The sequence below is a fragment of the Nuphar pumila genome, chromosome 4 (genome assembly GCF_984573655.1).
Source record: "Nuphar pumila chromosome 4, dmNupPumi1.hap1.1, whole genome shotgun sequence".
Taxonomy (NCBI): Eukaryota; Viridiplantae; Streptophyta; class Magnoliopsida; order Nymphaeales; family Nymphaeaceae; genus Nuphar; species Nuphar pumila.
This window is the reverse complement of record NC_143252.1, coordinates 107,818,688-107,841,354: the sequence shown is the minus strand read 5'-3', so window position 1 is coordinate 107,841,354 and position 22,667 is coordinate 107,818,688. Positions and strand designations below refer to the sequence as shown.

Here is a 22,667-nt window from a genome sequence, read left to right as displayed (position 1 = left end):
TCTTGGAAAAATGCAATATTTCAGTTGTCCTTTTAGAGAGTCAGAATATTACAATATTATCATTTTAATGAAAATATCATGATTTTGTCAAGATATTTGTGCTTAAATTGGCCGGGGAAAAACAGGTTATTGTATTTTTTTCAATAATGTTTTGTTTCTTTTGACATATTTTCTTCCTAATTTTTGTTTATGTTTCTTTCAATATTTTGAGACAAAATGCAAGAAAAACGAAAAAATTAATTTCTGAATTTAATTGTCATTTTAAACTTCTGTCGCTGTGCCACTACCATCACATCAAGTCTGTCCAACGAAGAAACACAAAGCGAAAAAAGACAAGGAGACATAAAATTACGTGGACGGCAGGATTCGAACCTGCGCGGGCAGAGCCCACATGATTTCTAGTCATGCCCGATAACCACTCCGGCACGTCCACTTGTGATGCTGATATGTTCCTTTAGTTTATTTAAATTAAGATATAACATCTGGTCCGACCTACTCCACTACCGTTATCAACAAAGATCATTCGTCCGAGTGGCCAGCGGGGTGGTTGTGAAGGTGCTGAGACGAAGGCATCGGATCAAACCCCATTGGCACATGAGTGTGTCTTCATAAGTGAGCCACGTAAGGCAGGGTGGTCGTGGGGCCCTACCGGGGGTTTTCCTTGCTTCAGCAAGGATACTTATCATCATAAAAAAAAACAAAAAACAAGTGATCACGGAACCAAGTTGTGCCTTGATATAAATACGCATTGTAAAATGCCTGGCATTATGACATCTTGTGTGTAATTTCAGTATCATGGTTACCTTATTGCATCTTATATGTTGATGAATAATTAGTCTACCTTACTTTGACTTTGCTTTATGTGAACTAATGTAGAAGACATTATGACATATCACTCAAAAAACTAATGTAGAAGACATGGAGGCTTTTTCTTTGTAATCTTTACTGTTTATAGGTGATCAATTCATGTATATCCATATGAAACAGGTTTATATTTCAAAAATGATTGCATGCAAATGGTAGATCGTTGAAGTATTTGGCTTGCAAGCAATAAGCTTTAAGTTCAAATCCTGTTAATTACGACTTTGAAATAATGTAGTTATTTTGTAAATGATGCAGTTTGAGCTTCAATCAATAGGTTTATAGTTCAAATTCTATTATTTTTTAATTAAAAAATAGAATTTATTTGTATATGAGCCAGCTCGAACTCAGCTCGCTTAACTCGGGCTTGCCATGAGCTCGAGCTTGGCTTGGCTCATCCCAAAAAAATAAGCCAAGCTTGAACACCCTCTGTTGGTTCATTCAGCTTGTTTACCAGCTCTGGTTGCATACCATAACATTGTAATAGCTGTGTCAGATTCACATTTTAATTCAACTATTCATTCTTCTTTTCCAGATTCAGGTTCATGGATCAGAAAATAAGGTAGATGGATATAGCTGTGTTTTCTTCCTCCCCACCATCCTCCGGATCAAGTTTCTCAATTGTTTTCCCATATTGTTTAGCTAAAATCAAGGCAGCTATTCCCCTCGCCCTTCTTTTTAACACAATAGTACGTATGGATGTAATTTTATCCAATATTCGATCAAAACCAACACCCTTTAGACAGATTTGGTAAGCCAAAACCATATCTGATTATAATCAGATGCAGATCTAATTTCATTTTTTTGCCATTAAATCCAATGAATATCCATCATCTGATATCCGAATCAGATTCCATGTAGAAAACATGATCCGGTATGAGCTCTTCGGCATCTGAATTCGAATATGAATCTGGATCCATTTAACAACATCCCAACGGTCGAATCTGGTATCGACCACACCAGATCCAAATCTAAACTGTTAACCCAATAGTGTGGTACCCACTCCAAACGATCCGTGTTGATGGAACATGGTAGAACATTCACATTACCCTGTGCAACGGAGGCCATAGACGAGCCTCTACACACAAGCAAAAACATAAGGAAACACAAACTGCATTCTTCAGCATCATTCATCTAGCATTCAGAATTTCCAGTTGAACCATGTTATGGGAAATTACATAATAACACTAACCTAAACATCACAAGAAATGCCTCAAGACTTTCATGAATCGCATCTCATTAGTGAATGTGTTCATGTTATCTTTAACCCATTTAAAGAATTCATCCTTTTATTCCTGATATCTGCAAACACTTCCATGAAGAATATTGTAGTAGTAGTATATGCGGCATACGATCAGAACTTTCCTTGGCAACAGCATCACTCTGGTTGATGCTCTGCACTGAGATCACCCCACCGGACTTTGTACTTTGCTGCAAGGTAATGAGCACCAATGGGTCCTCGGCTACCATATGGATAAAGCTCAGGCACAATCTTTTTCTCTTCTATTTCTTTCAGAAGTGGAGTGAAGAGTGACCATGCAGCATCAAGTTCATCACTGCGGATGAAAAGTCTCCGCTCTCCCTCAATGGCATCAAGCAGCAGCCGCTCATAAGCATCTGGTATTTCCTTAGAGTACCTTGTAGAACAAAGAAAATTTTCAGATGATTGTTAGTTAATTGCCTAAGACATTTCAAACAAATATGATAAAGCTACAGAAAAAGATCAGCAAAATGGTTCTGTTTACTCAACAAATCAATAGCAAACAAGTAAACTCACAGCAATAAAGCATTAATTTGACAAAATTTCAACAGAAATGGTTACAATGAAGAAAGTAGTTTGGAAAAACATGTGCGACAAATAGCTTGAAGAAATGAATTACAGTTGGACTCAAATTAGCAGGATTTGTGTGACATGGAAAACTCTACCTATGCACAACCAGCCTTGAGAAAATCCAACAACATTGAAACAATGAAATTGGAATAGAACTTCATGGACATAATGAAACATATCTTAGACACAATAAACACGCCCTTTAAAATTATTAATATTATTGTTATTGTTTTATTTATGATCTTGTGGTTAAATTGACAGGTTACATTTTCTCTTTAGGAACTATGTATCATAACATATTGTACATTACATAAACTGTAAATAATTTAATATTTGAAAAATAGCTTAAGATTCAAACATTCGACTTCAAACATGGCATAGCCAATTGACACTACACCCCATACCTAGCTGCATAATGAAGATTCAGATTACTTCGATCCAACCGCATCTCAAGTCCAGGGATCTTGTTGTTGATCTTCAAATAGATGGCTTCATCGGGCTGAACTCGTATCACAAGCTCATTTGTTGCTCTGTCAAGGTCCCTACCAAAGCTTCTCCTATACAGATTACCTGGAACATGTCTGAACTGTACTCTGATTTCAGCCCTGGAAATAAAATGTGATCAGTTTCAAAACAAGAATTATCAGTTTACAACACACTTGACCCACAAATCATGAGAAGAAGTCTTCTGTGAACTAAGAAAAGTTGGAATAGAATTGCGTACCCCTTAGTGTGCAAGGCTTTGCCAGCTTTCATCAGAAATGGGACTCCATCCCATCTAGCATTGTCTATAAATAGAGCAGCTGCAGCAAATGTTGGTGCCAAACTGCCCTTGGGCACGGTCTTATCATCAAGGTATCCTGGATAAGTAATGCCACCTTTTGTATGGCTCTTATACTGACCAATCACCACATTGTCCAGTTGTAGAGGCTTCATTGAGCGTAGAACTTTTACCTGATGCATTCAAAGAAATAATTCAGCAACACTATAATCTTCAGCTGTGCAAAGTACTTTTGCATAAGCTGTTCATAAGCTTCCACATTTGGCACCTTTTCGTTCCTGATATCTTCTGCATCCAAGCTGACAGGAGTTTCCATAGCAAACAATGCTAATATTTGGAGCAAATGATTTTGCATTATGTCTCTGATGATCCCATAGCTGTCAAAGTACCTGTGCCATAGAACAATTTTAAGCTCACTGAATTAACCTCAAAGTGATCACGGTGTTATGGAGGCATATTCAACAAGCAACCAAGCTTACCCGCCTCTTCCTTCTGTTCCAAAATCTTCAGAAAATATTAACTGCACATTTCGAATATACTGCCTGGACCATAGTGGCTCAAAAATAAGGTTTGAGAAGCGAAGCACTGATAAATTCTCAACCAATTCCTTTCCCAAATAGTGGTCAATTCTGCAAATTTCAATTACCTATAATCAGAAAAGTAAAGTTTCTGAAGTGAACATCTAATATCAACAGCATGTACCTGAAAATTTGTTCTTCTTTTAGATACTTCTTCAGGCCTCTTGTAAGTGCTGCAGATGATTCAGAGTCGCGTCCAAAAGGTTTCTCAACAATCACTCTTGTCCACCCATTAGATGAAGAAGCTGACAGACTGGCACACTTTACTGCATCTATGAATACATTTGGTGGAATCGATAAGTAAAATAAACGATTTGAAACCCTGCCTCCCTGTAAGTATACATTAGCAAACTATTATCAGATGTATATCATGAAAATAAAATACTGATGAAAAAATTGGAAATATGTTTTGAACATCCACAAACTGCATTCTAGCTTAAACACCCAGAAACATCATAAGAATTATAAATAATAGACAGCTTTTCACAAAGACAGCACTTTTTATGCGGCGACTCAGCAGGTTGAGCCTGCAGCACTGCTGATCCCAAACGCCCATCTCATTGTTTCTTGAGGTGGGCAGCACCAACCTGTTGAACCGTGTCTGCTGCCAGAAAAAGGCGACCTCTCTCTCTCTCTCTCTCTCTCTCTCTCTCTCTCTCTCTCTCTCTCTCTCTCTCTCTCTCTCTCTCAGGGTGAGACCCACCATGAATGCACCCGAAAAATGAAGTGGGGAGAGGATGAGTTGAAGAAGGTTGTGGCTTGGAGATGCGAGGTATCAACACAACCAGAGCATACAGCTAAGAGGGTTACGTCCACAATGTTCTTCCCTCCTGCCACCAACACCACCACCAGCACCGACTCCGCCATGCATCATCGCATTGATAAGAGGGGTTTATTTCTTAATGTTTTAAGAGCACAAAAATATCACCGAAATTCTGCCGTAACCAAAGCAAGATGTTGCTCTGATGCAACACAATGATGATACACCTTGTGGTAGTATATAACCGACAAGGCAACAGAATTTTTTGCTCAAAATGGTGGTGAAAGATCACGAAACATCTGTTGTTGGGCATAAAATAGGGAAGAAACTTCCAATACAATTGAGACAAGGAGTTGAGAATCAGTCGTTTGCAGTGTGGGCATGATATAATTTTTTTATTTTGTTTTTTGAGAGAAATAAATTAATATTATTAGGTAATCAAGATACAACTAAGCTTCTAACATTGCAAAACAGAGCATAAAATAGGGTGACGAGAATACCCTGCAAATAAAAAAAAGAATAGAAACAGAAACAGTAGAACCAGTAGGACACAACTTGTAACCATAAACACCCTCAAACTATTACAAAACACCAAAGCCCTGTCGAAGACATTCCATTGACTGTATTTATCTGTACCTTGTGAGCCTGCCAATCCAACAAGGCTGTGAAAGCTCGATACGAAATCAATCTTCCGACCTTTTTCTACCATCCAAATCACATCCTTGGCAAAAATCCAGATTTCTTTTTATTTTTGCAATTTCCGAAAACAATGTAGCGGCACAAAGCCAATCTCTTCTAGGTTCTCTGTTTCCCTACTCGCTGCTAATGTGATCAACCCAAAATGTTGAGACTGTCACACAGTTAACTTCCATACCGGAGATCTCCACGATAATTAATAAACCAGAGATAAACAGGGTCACTAATACTTCCATATTTTGACCTTATCTGCAAATCAACTATCTGTCACAAAATGGTACAGATCAAAATGCACTCCGGAATACGTCCCATGAGCCAATAATACAATGTAGTTAAACACTCATTCACAATGAAAATACCCATAGAATACAAGACTTGAAAATAAAGAATTTTATTAACTATGAAATTAAAATAATACAAAAAAAAATGAAAAATTACAAAAGAGTCTCACTGCAACACTCAAGACACTCAAAACCTAGAAAACTACCCATCATTCTCTCAAACCTCACATATGCACACAATGGTACAGATCAAAATGCACTCCGGAATACGTCCCATGAGCCAATAATACAATGTAGTTAAACACTCATTCACAATGAAAATACCCATAGAATACAAGACTTGAAAATAAAGAATTTTATTAACTATGAAATTCAAATAATACAAAAAAAAAATGAAAAATTACAAAAGAGTCTCACTGCAACACTCAAGACACTCAAAACCTAGAAAACTACCCATCATTCTCTCAAACCTCACATATGCACACACCTACTTATTTATAAAAGGAAGAATAGAGTAAAAGGAGAAAAGAGAGCTCATTCTAGTCGTTGGAGAGGGTCCAACAACTAGAAATCTAGCCGTTGGACACCTTCTCCAACGGCTAAAAGTCAACCAATGTTGATTTTAGTCAACATATGTTGACTAATCATATATATATATATATATATATATATGTATATATATATATATATATACACACACACACATCCATCTTAACACCCTCCCTCAAACTTATAGTATCTCACTGTAAGTTTGAAATTACAAAATGAGAAACCCATTACACAAAATGTCTTCATAGACTTGAGTAATTTCTTAAACTTGGTGCTTCTTTAGAGGGTGCTCAATCATATGCTCAATTACACAGAGGATCTTCAAAATCATTAATTCTCGATATGCTCGAAATGTCTTTAGAATCATCAATACCACAAAAATTTGGAGAACCTATAAAGAGAGCAAAACAAGAACAATCTAACAAGAGATAGCTATATATATATTATAAAAAGAGGATGGCCAAACACACAAATATATAATATATAGAAAATAAGTCAATTTAACAAAATTTCAAAAACATTTACAAGATGAATTAATTTAGAAAAAATCATTAATTTCAAACACGATAGTTATTTATTACTTTAATCATTCATGAAAATCATGCGCACATATATCTCTCACAAAAAATATATTACTGCATAACAAGCATGAATTTTCAACATTATTAATATCATGAAGAAGTAACTCACAAAGATATTTAAATAGAAAATCATTTTTACACAGCGGAAGATAAGAAATGATTTCAATTACTCAATCAAAGATTTAAGAAAAATCAAATACACATAGATCAATTTAATTTTAGAAACAATATTAGCAATACAACAAAAAAAACACTTATGGACCAATTTTAAGAGATAACACATACTTAGAAAACAAGCAAAAAAAAGAGATCCCAATGAAGATCCACACAAATACAATAGGAGTGTACAAGCACCAGCTTTACCAAAAAGTAATACAAAGTGAGATCAATCTCAAGAGCAATCAGGTGCACACAATAGCCACTATTAGCATACTAATGAAATGCTTAAAAAAACATGCAATGGAATATGCGGAATTACAAAAATAAAGTGCAAAAGCATATACAATTATTTCAACATATTTGTTTATTGAATATATGCTTGAAAAAACATAACCTTATGCAAATTATGCAAAGCAATTAATCATGAAATAACTCATGCAACTAAAGCATATACAATGCAAAATGCATAAAAAAATTTCAACCATTTCTAATAAAAGTGCAAATGAGTTTAGAAAAATTATGAAGAGATTTTTAAAAATCTCATACATCATAATGAATAAATTTTGCAAATTAAGACACTAGTCTGACTACCACAAGCAATCACCTCCTAAGCCTCTAGACCTCAAACATCAAGTGTATCAACAACTAGAACAAGAGCATAATCATCATGTCACTAAAGGGCCAAAGACACACACGAAGGTGTGTATAAACATCTCTTGTCTATATATAATGACACTTAAAAACAACTGTATCAACGACTACAATAAGAGCATAATGCCAACGATGAGCTAAAATCACACACGAAAGTGTGAATAAATATCTTTTGTCTACATATAATGACACTCAAAAAATCAAGTATATCAACGACTAGATCAAGAGTATAATGTCAACAATGGGCTAAAACCACACACGAAGGTGTGAATAAACATTTCTTGTCTACATATAATGACACTTAGATAAGAGACATAATAGGAGAAAACAAAAAAGGTAACAGGACTTGTAATGAAACCACACTAATGTTATCAATAAAATTATTAATTTTAACCGTATTTCGAAACACCATGATTTCAAAAATAGATAATCATCACAGATAAACACAGTTACAATCATCCATAATAATGGTCATAGAACAAATGAGTGATACAACACATTCAAATCCAGAGATCAAACAACTGTTAGTTAAAGTCAAACCATAAGTTGATAATCTAAACCGGCATAAAACGAGGTGCATACAACTCACCCTAACAACATCTCTAAATAAAAATTAACAAGGCCAAGAGAAATGATGCATCATAAAAAATTCTGTGATAGACACAACAAATGCTACAAGAAGACAATAAATACTCACGTAAATCATTTTCCAAATAAGTGAGTTCATAAAAAGAACCGATTTGAAAAGACAAAGTTTCAAATCAAAAAATCCAATAAAAAAGATAAAATCTTAGAATGAATATAGTGCAATCATATGCTCAACAATATGTCCCATAACCATTTTTACAATCTTTAATAAGCAAACAAGAATCATACTTAATATAAGCAATTCTTCAAAAATAAATTCATAAATCCACCAATCAAGGAATAAGTGCACTAAGACACATCATATATAAATGATCCAATAACTCTCAAAGAGAAGACGAAAACAATATATATGATCTAAAAAAGAAACATTTTAGATTTAAATCATAAGTCTACTATGAGACAACAATGACATGTAACATTAAGGAAATGACACATATAGAGATTCTCGAGGAACTATTTATAAACCCAAAAGCATACATAATTATCACTAATCATGAATACTCAAAGCAATAAGATAATCTAATAGCTTATAGCCATATAGGCTATACAAAAACTATGAATTTTAATATTACATATTAAATATCACTCACAATGCATCAAATATAAACCTTCTAAAGGGCACAAGCACAAGAACCCACTAGAGGGCAAAACACAATCCATAAGAAGAAAACACGTTAATATTATGACACACAAAATGCATTCAAGTATATGTGAACAAAGCATCCAATGCAAGAGTCATTTGTAATACTAATGACAAAGAGAAATGAACACAAGTCATATATAAAAATATACAAGATCATTCACAAGCATAATCAATCAAGGATGTTTTTCAAAGAATTAATTTAGCACAATGAGAGCAATATCTTAAAGTCAATCATTGAAGCCACAAAAATATGGGACATGAACATGTCGATATGAGAGCATACAAGATATTCATGGTATTACCAAAGAGTTAAAATTATGATGACTCAAGATGTTAAAATTATGATGACTCAAGATATACATTATACAAGAATCTAAATTTGTTAAGAAACACATTTTTAACATAAAATTCACATAATATACCTAATAATCATGTTTTGATACATGCTTAAGGGCACCAATGATCATTACGATAAAACAAAATTTATACAACAAAAAATTAGTATTTTGCGAACAACATGAAAAACATATAAGCATAGTATTTAAGATTTTAAACAAAACACATACTCTTGTAAAATATAATTTTCATGATGACATTTTTTAAAAAATATACATACTCATAATCAAAACATATATTTCATGTAAACATGCTTACACAAAAACATATATCAAAAAGTCAATAATTTTTTACAAGTTCTAATTTTAATTAACTTGAAAACATATTCATGTTTAACATATTAATAAATATCTACTATATTTCAAAAATAATTTTTTTAATATATACCATAAATATTTAAAGTAAAGAATCCAAAGAAAATATAAATCGGAATACAAGAGTCTCGAGTCCATTAATCAATTCAAAACTTTCTTTCGAAGCACAAATACGAACAAGATACCTTGCTCTGATACCATGTTACGAAATTGTACGGATCCCAATGTACTCTGGAATACGTCCCATGAGCCAAGAATACAATGTAGTTAAACACTCATTCACAATGAAAATACACATCGAACACAAAACTTAAAAATAAACAATTTCATTAAATATGAAATTCAAATAATACAAAAGAAATGAAAAATTACAAAAGAGCCTCACTACAACACTCAAGACACTCAAAACATAAAAAACTACCCATCACTCTCTCAAACCTCACATATGCACACACCCACTTATTTATAAAGGGGAGAAGAGAGTAAAAGGAGAAGAGAGAGCCCCTTCTAGTTGTTGGAGAGGGTCCAATGACTAGAAGTCATCCAAACTTTAATAAACATATGTTGACTAATCATATATATAATATATTTATATATAAACATATTATATAATATATATAAATATATATTATATTAATATATATGTATATATATGTACAAAAGAATACATCCATCTTAACACTATCTCCATCTTGTCATCAATTTTTCAAGTTGTCTAACATATGATATGCTAATAAGTTGTGTCCCTAGCTTCCATCCAGAATAGCTTTAATGCATGCTAAATAAGACTGATTTTGTATAACAAAGAGAAGCATGCAGTTTTGTCTAAATGTGCCTTCCCCTTCCAAAATGATCTTTCACCAGGAAGGCCTTGTTGGAGGTGGTTCACATGGATGTGGAGGTGGATTTGAGGTTCAAGAAGAAGATGACAAGACAAGGAAGAAGTAGGCAATGAGAGTGAAGGTGGTGCAAAGACAGCCAACAAAGACCCCCATTTCGTCTCTCTTTGCTTTCGGATTTTGGTTTCAATGATTTTAGAGAGAGAGAGAGAGAGAGAGATGCTAACCGCCTAGTTAACTAAGCTTTTGAAGGGTTTTTCCTAGGGTTACCAGAAGTGCCATAGGACTTGGGAAAGCACGCTTTCCTGAAGTGTGCTTTCCCGAAGCGCATTTCGGAAGCGCGAAATGTGGCGCTTCCGAAATGTGCTGGGAAGAGCCAAAAAAATTGGCAAGTGCGCTTCCCAATTTAGGGAAAACTCGCTTCCCCTTCTTTTTTCCTTTTTTTTGTTTTTTCTTCTTGTTTTTCTTTCTTTTTTCTCTTTTTCATTTCTCCCTCGCTTTTCCATCGCTTCCACCTCGCTTCCTAGGTCGCTTCCAGTTCGCTTCTCTTCTCACTTCCAAGATGATTCCTGGTTCGCTTCTAAGTCGTCTCGCGCTTTCCGCTTCATAAAATTTTGGAAGTGCCTCGCTTCCGGCTCTCGCTTTTCCGACTAGCAACTCTGATTTTTTCCATGTTTTCCCTAAATCTGACCGTATAGATGTGTTCGGCAAGGTCGATTTATTAGGAAACGACACTTGGATCATGTTTTTTGGATAAAAAAACATGCTTTTTTAAGCCTTGAATATTTATGAAAATCTTAGACCGTCGATTTTTTAAACCTTATAAAAACCTACCTATGTAGTGGAATCGAATGATCCAAGAGTTTATTCCCATAAAATCAAGCATGTAGAACACATAAGGTCAGATTTGAGGAAAACATGAAAAAAACATGATCCAAGAAAAGTGGTTAGCATCTACCACCTACTCTCTCTCTCTCTCTCTCTCTCTCTCTCTCTCTCTCTCTCTCTCTCTCTCTCTCTCTCTCTCTCTCTATCTATCTATCTATCTATCTATATATATATATATATATGTGTGTGTGTGTGTGTGTGTGTGTGTGTGTGTGTGTGTGTGTGTGTGTGTGTGTGTGTGTGTGTAACAACAACAACAAATGTCCGATTCTTTCAGTGAAGAACGCAATATAGCTTTCACATGAAAAGTAAATCTTGTTTTCTTGAAGGTAAAAGCGATAAAGGAAAACATAGGAATTTCCATCAACATGAGATTTTAAGAGTTTCTCTATTAACCTAAATCATTGTGATGGATAACATTAATTCCACATGTATCATAAGAAACTTTCTAATAATAACTGCTCCTAAAGCTAGTTGTTGCACAAACCATGCTACAGCATAACACTATACAAATTTCATAATGAAACATTACGAAGAAATGTTTAAACTTAATCCAATAACTTCATTGCCGCAAACTTAAAAGTCAAGCTAAAGGACTTTGGTCAAGCAGAGAAATTTTCACTACGAATTCTCAAAGCTTACCTCATGCTCTTTCAGCTTCTTGTCCAGCTCTGCAAAATTATCCACTGAACCATACTGACCCGAGTGGTAGAAGCATCTTTTCAAGAACTGATTCATCTTGTCATTGCAGTTCTCCCTGGTAAAACAGCCAAAAACAAAAATGTCACTATTGGTGAACAAAATTTCAAACCACACATAAACCGACAATTAATCCGATGAAATGAGCGTAAAAATCAAACGCTTGAAAAATAAATCATAACTAATGCAATACCAGTACTCTGCAATATAAAAATTTTGAAACACCACACCATGAATAATAGTCAATGTTAGAACAAATAAGCACCTCTTATCGATTCTGCAAGTAAGTGTCTGGTTAACCATTGTTCTAAGTTCTTCATCCGTCATCTTACTACGAGCATAACCGAAGATCGTAAAATGCTGCCAGCATACAAATTGAAAACCTTAATCCCATTTTTAGACTCAGGATTCAATAAAAAGCTCCTGTTCTCGGTCCATCCCAACAGACGCGAACAGAACAGCAGATTTTATCGAAAGGAAACCGAAAGAAACGAAATCGAATGAAGGCAATGGGAAACGAAATGAAACCTCAGGAAGGCATCCCTCATAGAAAAGAGCGAAGAGTGCGGGGTAGATTTTTTTCTTTGCAAGGTCTCCGGATGCTCCAACTACGGTGATGCTAACGGTGGGCTCGTTCTCCTTCTTACCCGAGGTGGCCACCGCGTCTCGGCTGCGCTCCAAAGGTTTGAGAGGAAATGCACCATCACCATCATTCGATTTATTCAAACTGTTTGCTTTTTCTGGTGCAATCGCGGCCACTCCTATAACCAAACACCCAACCTATTTTTCAATCTTACCAGCCGCAGAGAGAGAGAGAGAGACCAATAAATGTAAAACATGAAAGATATGAAAGGGATAAACAATAAATAAAAGCCAGAAGAGGAACCATGGTACAATATCTAAAGAACAATTCCCCACAAATCTCTGTGAAAATATGCCTAAATCAAAAGAATATTCTAAAAGAACAAAAGGAATAAAAAAAAATCAGATTAAACCAACCAAAATTCCTTCAAAATCCAGAGTCCCCACAAACTAAAAAACTCACAATCAATCATTCTAAATATGAAAAACATAACAAAAAAAAAAACCCAAGAAAATAAGAAAAAAACAAACAAACTAAAGACACCCACCTTCTTGCATGAACAGAGCATTAATACAAGGAGGAATTCCAGATCTGACACCGTTCTTCTTCGTGAAAAACGCGCTCCGACGATAAGAAATCCCGGTAATCGTCCTCCACCATTGCTTCCGCGAAAATGGTGTCGAAGAAGACGAAGGAATACCGCACAGAGACGAGCAATCTGAGGCAAGGGACGCCATTTTCAGCTTATTTTAGCGATAAACCAGAAGAGGGGAGCGAAGAAAAATGGGGGAGAGAAACTATATGGATGAGAGCATCGGAAACATCGAGCACCACCGATGGAATTCCAGCAAACTGGTTGGGGCTTAAAAGAAAACGCAAAAAAGATGGGTCCCCTCTTTATAGGTGACTCTGGAATATAATAAGATGATTCCTTGTCTCTCACTACTTTCCGAGTCGTAAAAGGCAACCCACTTGTGGCTTCTGTTCTGACCCTGTCCCTTCTGAGAAAGAGAGCCATGCCTATTAAGATTGTGATTAACTGCTTAATAAATCTGATTAAGAGAATAATTCTTTTTATAACGGACTAGATTTAGGGCAGAGGTCGGTCAGGTCGGGTTGTTGAGCAAACGCAAAACGTCCCACTTCTCCTGACTATTGATTTTTGTTGTTGTTTTCTTGGTGAAAGGTTCATTTAAGTTAATAACGTTTTTTTTTTGCAATAAAATGAATGACTTTTACTATAATTTCAATCAAACCAAATCAACAGTAGGGCTACTAAAAATATGGGCATTTCTAACTCCTCCGCAAACTCAGTCATGCAGATGTGTTAAGAATTGACTCTTTGGTAGTATATTTTCGATGAAAAAAATATGATTTTTGGGATGCTTGATTATTTATAAAGATTTTGAGCAGTTGATTTGAAAGCTTTCAAAAATCTCGCTTGTGTAGATCACATCCGTACACGAGGTTTCGTGTTGGCCTTCCACGCGCAGGAGCCGGACTCGAACGAGCAGCTTGAACTTGAGTAAGTCAAATGGTAAAGAGCAGCCTTAAAAAGTATAGGGTGCACACGAGCCGGACTCGAACGAGCTCAGGCTCAAAAAAAAACTCAGCTCAGATTGAGCGGAGCTTGAAAAGTTGTATACAAACTCCACTCAAGTTCAAGCTTGAGCACGAGCCTGGGTCACTTTGGCCCAAGTTGCATTAACTTACGTTTAAAAAAAAACAATTGCATAGAGGGTGGGATTTGAACCCAATACCTCACGCATGCATACTTTACCCACTTAGCTAAAAAAAGGTTTTATGATTATAAGTCAACAAAAACAATACATATTCTAAAAATAGTCGCCATATGGTACAGTTAAACGAGCTTAATTGGGTTAATCGAGCTTAATCATGCTTGAATGCCTGATCAAGCTCGACTTGTTTACTTACTCAAACGAGTCCCAATCAGGTTTAAATGAGTCTATCCTGAGCCGAGCTCGAGCTAGCTTGGCTTGTTGTGCAGTCCTAATTGTCAATGAGTCAGGTTTGATTGGGACTCAATCGGTACCAATCCCTATACGGTCAAGGTTTGGTGATAAATAAGAAAGTCCGATTATAATTTGGGTTGGACTCAAAGGGTCCGATTATTATATGGAGCCAGATATGGTTTGTGAAATTTCATACCAGGCTCCAATTAAGATCGGCAAATTTTCAGTGTAAAAGAATATTATTTTACCATGTATCATCTGGGTCTGTTTCATGTAATCCTTATAAGATTCAAGTATGATTTCTCTTATGATGAGTTTGATTAGACCCGAGGCCCGGACCCAATTGTTCTGACTGAGTTAGAATCAAACCCGACCCGTTGACACCCCTACTTAAAAAGCCCTTCAAGTGACCTCTTTTGCATGGTTTTGCAACTGGTTGGGCTTTTTCATATAATTTGAAAGATGATTTATATGTTTTAATATTCACAATATGGTTGTGCTTACAATAAATGCTTCTATGGTCATTTCAAGTATGTAGGTAAGTAGGTGGTAGCTCTTTATTCCTTCCAATGGTCAAATAAGAAAATAGAGAGGTGGGCCCTCTCTCACTTTTTGTTAAGGTTGAGTACAAAACCACCCTAGCCCTCACCCAATGGCCACTCTTGTGCCTCATATGGACATGCTAACCCTTCAGGCTCCCAATGGACATCTCCCTCTAGGAGAGAGGGGATGGGTTTGCACGCATGAATAGGGGCATCAATGGGTTGGATCTGGTTCAGACCCAGGTAAGACCAAACCCAGATCAGATTGATGGTACTGATATCAGCTTGGCATGGGGTTCAAACGAATCTACCATAAGAGAAACCATACCCAATTATTATAAGGATTATATGAATCAGACCTTGATCATACTCATGAAAATAATACATTTTATTTTTTTTTTACATTGAAAATTTGTGGATCTTAATCAACTTGTGTAGGGCTCGAGTCTGGCATGAAATTTCACAAACCATACTTGGCTCCATATAATAATCGGACCCTTCAAATTCATCCTTTTAAAAGACCTACTTAAGGGTTATTGGATAATTCAAAAGTGGATTCCAACTAATTCAACCATCTCATGGGTGTCACTCCTTGTGCAAGTCGAAGTGTGGCGACTCCTTGGGGACAAGAGATAAGCTCACAGAGTTTTACGCTGCCAAGACAACGACCGCAAGTACATCCGGCAAAGCCAGCTCTGCTTAGTCTCTGATCTTGAGAGTGGTTTCTCAGTGTAAATATATATATATATAACTAATTCAACCATCTATAACACATCTTTATATCTAAAAACTAAAAAAAAAAAGATCTTATAATGCTTAAAATTTGCAAAATTGTGAACCGCTGATTTCAACCCTTAATTCAACCATTTAGAACACATCTTTATATCTACAACTAAAAAAAAGTTAAAATTAGTAATGTCCAAAAAACTCTGAATGGTGAATGCGGTTCATCCTCAAGATGAACACTCAAAACACTATCAAATGAACACCTCTCTCTCTCCCTCACACACACACACACACAAATAGGAGAGAAAAGTTTGAACAATTTGTTTGCATCGTTTTTTATGTCAATAAATATGATTTTATCCGATATTTACCCGAATTTGATTCCCCTTAGTTGTGTTTGGTATGCCAAAATCATGTCCAATTATAATTGAATGACCCGAACTGAACCGGCACGGCAGGCGGGCGCGCGCGTGTGTGTGGTGGTCATCCCACTCCCTTGTTCTCAGGAACAAGTGTATGAGTTCACTAGTTGCTTATAAAGCCCACAAAAAACTCAAGCAAAACCAATATGGAACTATTCCACCTCATCAAGACCACTTCCTCTAAACAACCCAGTTTCTCCTTTGAATTTTCTCTCCCTTCCTTCTTACACCTAACACTTTTTACCATCCTAATTAATCTGAATCTGAATTTGAATCCGTTTAGCCCACATCAGATTAATTGGATATGGTATTTGCCACATCAAGGGTCCTTAGGATCAGAAGTAACTAATAGTTAACTGAAAGGGTGAAAATGGAGGAGAAGACAAAGGAAAGAGCCACCTTGGCCACAAATGAGAATAGTTCTCTCACCATTCTCATTTTGTCCCATTTCTCACGTGCAAGGAAACGTGGGAAAATAGGACACATTTTACTCACTTACATATGCAAATGGTTCGGATTCAAGTTGGAGATCCAACAGAATCCGAATCCGTTTAGTGGGATTTTGTAGCAAAACTGGCTTTGGTTAATTATTGGATTTCAGTATCAAGTTTTGTACCCGACTCCGAATAAAATTCAAATACAATTGAAATCTAAGTTTGAATACAGGTAAGCATTGGATATCAAGATAGATTTGGATGCAATTTTAGCTGATCCTCATTTAACTCTGAATTTGAATGAGAAACCAATTAGGTCAAACTCAGCAATGCCTAGATGCGAATCAAATCCAACTCGTTTACAACCCTTGTACTCACTTCTCATGTGATTTCAAATAATGCTGTCCATTCTATGATTTGTATGATATAATTTCATATCACATGAGATGCAAGGAAAACGTGCCTTTCTCTTGAGGGTAAGCAAAACGTGCTTTGAATAAATTGATTCTATGTATGGGGTGTCAAAAGGTTTGGTTTGGTTTGGATTCAGGTGGACCCGAACCTGATTTGAGATGTTGGTATTGGGTCCGAACTGAGGTCCAGTCAGACCCACCATAAAAGAAACCATACCCGATAAAATAATATTTTATCTTTTTTACATTGAAAAATTGCAGATCTTAGTGGAAACTCAGGTCAAAACGGAGTCTGGTATGAAATTTTACAAACCATACCTGGCTCCATATATTAATGGGACCGAATTGTAGTGGGACCTTATTTATCACCAAACCCTAACCCTATAGGGTTTGGTACAGGTTGGATCTTAGTCAAACCAAACCTGATGATTTAAAGAAAATATAAAAAATCATTTAAAAGCCCCACAAACTTACAGTAGGCCAGAAAAGTGGTAGGCCGCTACCACTTACTTTATATATATATATATATATATATAATGAGTCGGTGCAAAACTCATTTGATGATCAACGGTGTGCTAAATGAGTTTTTTGGGCTTTTTTTATTTTATTTTTAAATTTTAACAGTACAGATGTTATCTATGTACTTGATTTTAGAGGGATCAGATCTTGAAGCGTTTGATTCCAACACATGGGTGGGTTTTTTATAAAGTTTGAAAAATCAACGGTCCAAAATCTTTGTAAATTTTTGAGGCTCCAAACATCATTTTTTTTTGTCCAAAACACATGATCCAGGTGTGGATTCTTAGTAAATCAACCATGCCCAACACATTTATGAGGCCGGAACCGCATAAAAAGCACCGGAGAAACCCGAAAAACCCATTTAGCCCAAATGAGTTTAGTACATACCCATTTTCTTATATATATATAAACATGCTCTGTTAGGTCTGTTCGGCTTGTGTTAAAAAATAATTGAAGTATATTTTAATCCTTGTTAGTAGTTATGATGACAGTTGCGCCCCACGTGTGAGACATACCGTTGCATCTTGACCGAAGAACTCAACTTTCCATGGTCTTATTTAAAAGAGGAAGGAGTCTCCATTTTTAGAAACCAATCAACATCCAAACGCCAGTGGAATTAAATTTTTTTTTTTTTTTAAAGCCTCCTGATTCCATATGAAATAGATTTTTATCCATTTTGTAGCCCAGCCCTGACTCAGCAAATAGTTTGATTCGTCCATAAGAAATATATTTTTATTAATAATTATAGCCATTTTTTATTTTATCTCAAAAAAAATTTTTGGGGGCGCCCCCAACTATCACACAAAATTTTTTTTTTTTGCTACACACCTGTTTGCCCCCACCCCCCCCCCCCCCCCCCCACACACACACACATGAATCCTAGCTACGCCCTTCGTTGGGATACTTCAAAATCTCTTCCCAACAAGGGCTAGGGATGGCAGTGGACCGGGGGACAATGAGGCCCCACCCCGCTTCGCCCCGTTTTGGACCAGGGATGAAGGGCATGAAACGGGGATGGAGGCGGGGATGAAGGTTAAAATCTATCCTCGTGCAGGGATGGACTTACACTTTCCTCTGCCCCGCCCCCAATCCTTTAAGAGATGACTATAGATTGAGATGAAACGGGCCCCCGCCTCACCCCCGTTTGGACCATGGATGGAGGCGGGGGTGGAGGTTAAAATCCATTCCTGTGCGGGAATGGAGGCGGGGATGAAGGTTCAGATTTTGAAACAGGGCGGGGGTGGAGACCTTGTCCCCCGCCCCGGTCCACTGTTATTCCTAACAATGGTGTGTGCATGACACTGGCCCCACTTTTGGAAAGTGCATGAGGCTAACAAGCAGGGGGTGTCAATGGGTCAGACCTTTACCAGATGTTGGTGGATTTGGACCCAAACCCAATTTATGTTTAAGTCTGACTGAACCTATCCTACCCAAAATCATGCCCAGGTCCTAGAATGACAAAATAAACCAGACTCGGTCAAACACTAGGCTTGGATGTTTTTACATATAAAATTTGTGAATTTGGAACTTGGGCCCAACCTGGGTCTGATGTGTACTTTCATAAATGATACCCGGCTCTATATTCTAATCAGATCTTATGTGCTTGACCTGGAGTGTTAATTGGGTCTCTTTCTTTATTACCAAACTTGCATCCAAATTGATCCGAGAAGGGTTGGATCCAGTATATTAACAATGGTACAACCAAAAGGGGCTATGCTTGTTTGGTAAGAGCTGTTAGTGCACGTTGTCTTGTGTTGGGAAGTTGCAAGTTCAAAACCCAATGGCGGCGGCTGCCTAACCTCAGCTTGCTTAGCAAAAAAAAAAAACAATAGTAAAGGTGGCATGCATCCAGCCATATAGTTGTTTGTTGACATCCCTTGGTTGTCAACAAGTGGGGTTTGTATCAGGTATCCAATCCTACCCAAACTCAAACTCTTGGCTATGGACACCGACCCGAATACTATCAAGGTTGACTCAGGGCCGGGTTTGGGTCATGATTTTTGTCGAGTAAACAACCCAAGTATTTTATATGTATTTTTAATAAAATTTTGTTTGAAATGATACGGATTTGTTTCTGGGGTTTCATTTTTGTAACCCGACAAAACCCGATCCCAGCTATTGGTTATTTGAGCAGGTTCGGGCATAGCCTAATAGGTCAGGTACCGAACCGTTGACAGACCAAGGAATCCCCACCCCCATTGGCTTCACTCAATCCAACATTGTTAGAACTTGAAACCTGAATCTGCCTGCTCTTATTTATAATACTCCTTTCTGCATTTTCTTTTCATAACACAGAAGACCATCTGGCCCAAGAAATCCCCAAAAAAGATCCCATCCTTTTGACTTAGTATGGGTTCCCTCCCACGTCCAACTGACGGCTAGCATCAGACCACCGCGGGTTCTGTGAAGGTGTTGAGTTGAAGACTCCGGATCAAACCCTGCTGGCGCACAGGTATGTCTGTAGCTTTCAGAGGTGACTTACATAAGTAGGGATGGCAATGGACCGGGGCGGGGGACAGGGTCTCCACCCCCACCCCGTCTTAAAGATTAAAACCTCCATCCCCTTACGGGGATGGATTTTAACCTCCACCCCCGCCTTCATCCCCGTTTCATGTCCTCCATCCCCGGTTCAAACAGGGATGAGGCAGGGCGGGGGTAGGCAGGGATGGGGTGGGGAAAAGTGTAAGTCCATCCCCGCCTTCATCCCCGAACGGGGATGGATTTTAACCTTCGTCCCCGCCTCCATCCCCGTTTCATACCCTTCGTCCCCGGTTCAAACGAGGCGAGGTGGGGCCCCACTTTCCCCCTGTCCACTGCCATCCCTACACATAGGCAGGGTAGTCGTGGGGCCCCATCCGAGGTTTTCTCTTGCCTTGGAAAGGGTTTCTCGTCATAAAAAAAAAAGAGGTGAAAATGTGAACAAAGAGAGGGATCCGTACTCGAGAAATCCAAAGAAAGCCCTAGCTTAAGTGCAGATAAACACGGGGTTGCCCATCTCATTAGGATTGCTTTTAAGGTTAGGAAATTGATAACAAAATAAATCTAACTCTATTAGGTACAGCTACCCTACCCTTACTTTCTGTTTTAACTAATGCACTGGAAAGTATATGCATGTTTTTTAGTGCTAGGATTAAGAAATACATGCCACATTTACAAAGAAAGAAAAATGCACACATAGGACATATACATAATTTCCGTGGTAGGTAAGAAGGGAACATCAACATCAACAAAAAAAAAATGTGAAAGACTCGTCTTAACTTGATCGGCTGCATATTATACACTTGTTGCTAGTTATGAAAAATCTGACTAACTTCATGATTTGTGAAAAGTGATTCTAGCTTCAGATAATATCCAATGAAAGCAATTTTTTTAAAGATTTATTTAGATTATCTGGCATTTAGTTAAGAATTTATGAAATATTTAGATCTAGATCTCAATAGAGATCCAGATTGATCAACCCATGGGTTCGAGACTAGATCCAGTTGGTGAACCTAATCCGAAGTTGAATTATTGAGTTTAGACATGAGAGAAGATCCAAAACTCAAACAAATCCATTGTGAGTTTCGATATTTTGGATATATGAATCTTCATATAATTTGTATCGATCCAAATAAATTTAGGTAGAGTTTAGACCCATATCAGGGTTTAAACTAGACATCAAAGAGACTTGGATCTATTTAGAACCCAAATGGATCCCACAAAGCATAATAAGATTTGAATTCATTTGGAAGATCCAAATGGATCTCATTAGTATTCTAGATCCATTTAAAGACCCAAATAGATCTTGCTAAGTAAAATGAGATTCAGATCTACTTGAAGACCTAAATGGATTCCACTAAGTAAATTAAATAGGATTTTGGATCTATTTGGAGACCCAAATAGATCCCACTAAGTAAAATGAGATTTAAATCTACATGAAGATTCAAATGGATTCCACTAAGTAAAATAGGATTTTGGATCTATTTACCCAAATGAATCTAATTATATATGTATATATATAATATAAAGTAATAGATTGGTTTTTGGCTTAATGAGACCCAAATATATCTCACTAAACCCAAGACCCAAATCACCCCTAAACCAAATGAGTTGGGGTTGGATCCAACCCACAACTCCACCATATGCAACCCATGTGGGTTGGATCCAATGGAATCCAGCCCAAGACCCAAAACCCCCTCCCACCCATAGTGACAAATGTTTTTATCGACAATTTCTCGTTTTTCAAAAACTCGCAAGAAATTGAAAAAAAAAAATCATAAATCTCACATTTTTTGGCAAAATCTTGGCAATAAAAAAATAAATTAAAAAATATAAAAATTATTTTTTATAAGAAAATATTAATAAAAAATACACATTTTTTGTGATAAAACATAAATATCGTGTTTAATTCACGATATTTATGTTTTTTTCATAAATCTTGCGATATTTTGAAAATCTCGTGAGAAATTGTTGTTTTAAACTCTCAAGCAATTTCTCGCGATATTATAGTGAGATTTTCGTAAATCTCACGATATTTGTCACACTGCTCCCACCTAACCTAATCCCATCGCCGCAACATCAGCGGCCTGCCACTCACCTCCCATCACCCCTGTCGCACGCATATCTCATCCCCCTTTTCATTTACAATTTTTCAATGAGGTGTGGGCCAAAATCTCTACTTGTGGGAAACTGTTCTCTAAATTGGAAAGCTAGGTTTTTAAAACTTGTGAGAAACTCCTAAAAATGTATGAAAAACCTATTTTCCATCAACCAATAAACTTGTTTCACATCACATGGGAAACCTACTCACTTAATATGGGAAACTTGATTCCCATATTTGGAAAACATGTTTTCCATATGTTTCTTAATCATTTCCATTAAATAAGAATTCCTTTTTCAATAAAAAATTGAAATACATGTG

General features: G+C 36.7%; 1 protein-coding gene and 1 non-coding gene across 2 annotated transcripts; both read right to left on the bottom strand.

Moving 5' to 3' along the window:
• Positions 1–351: 351 nt before the first annotated feature.
• TRNAS-AGA (transfer RNA serine (anticodon AGA)) lies at positions 352–433 on the bottom strand. The gene has a single exon. It is a non-coding gene; the product is annotated as a tRNA-Ser (tRNA).
• A 1,520-nt stretch (positions 434–1,953) lies between these two features.
• Positions 1,954–13,613, bottom strand: LOC149840471 (glucose-6-phosphate 1-dehydrogenase, chloroplastic-like). The gene is made up of 10 exons (XM_090003169.1): positions 13,286–13,613; positions 12,684–12,916; positions 12,421–12,515; positions 12,099–12,213; positions 4,176–4,381; positions 3,953–4,102; positions 3,742–3,862; positions 3,417–3,646; positions 3,097–3,297; positions 1,954–2,498 (listed from the first exon to the last, which is right to left on the bottom strand). The coding sequence occupies exons 1-10, from the start codon at positions 13,473–13,475 to the stop codon at positions 2,240–2,242; spliced, it is 1,800 nt and encodes a 599-aa protein (XP_089859295.1). The 5' UTR covers positions 13,476–13,613; the 3' UTR covers positions 1,954–2,239.
• Between the last annotated feature and the right edge of the window lie 9,054 nt (positions 13,614–22,667).

Excerpts from the sequence above, each read along its gene's own strand:
- LOC149840471 (XM_090003169.1), bottom strand. The coding sequence starts at position 13,475 with ATGGCGTCCCTTGCCTCAGATTGCTCGTCTCTGTGCGGTATTCCTTCG. Across the intron at positions 12,516-12,683 it reads ATGAGGGATGCCTTCCTGAG|CATTTTACGATCTTCGGTTA; the intron begins GTTTCATTTCGT and ends GTATGCTGGCAG. Across the intron at positions 12,214-12,420 it reads ACTTGCAGAATCGATAAGAG|GGAGAACTGCAATGACAAGA; the intron begins GTGCTTATTTGT and ends CTGTTTTACCAG.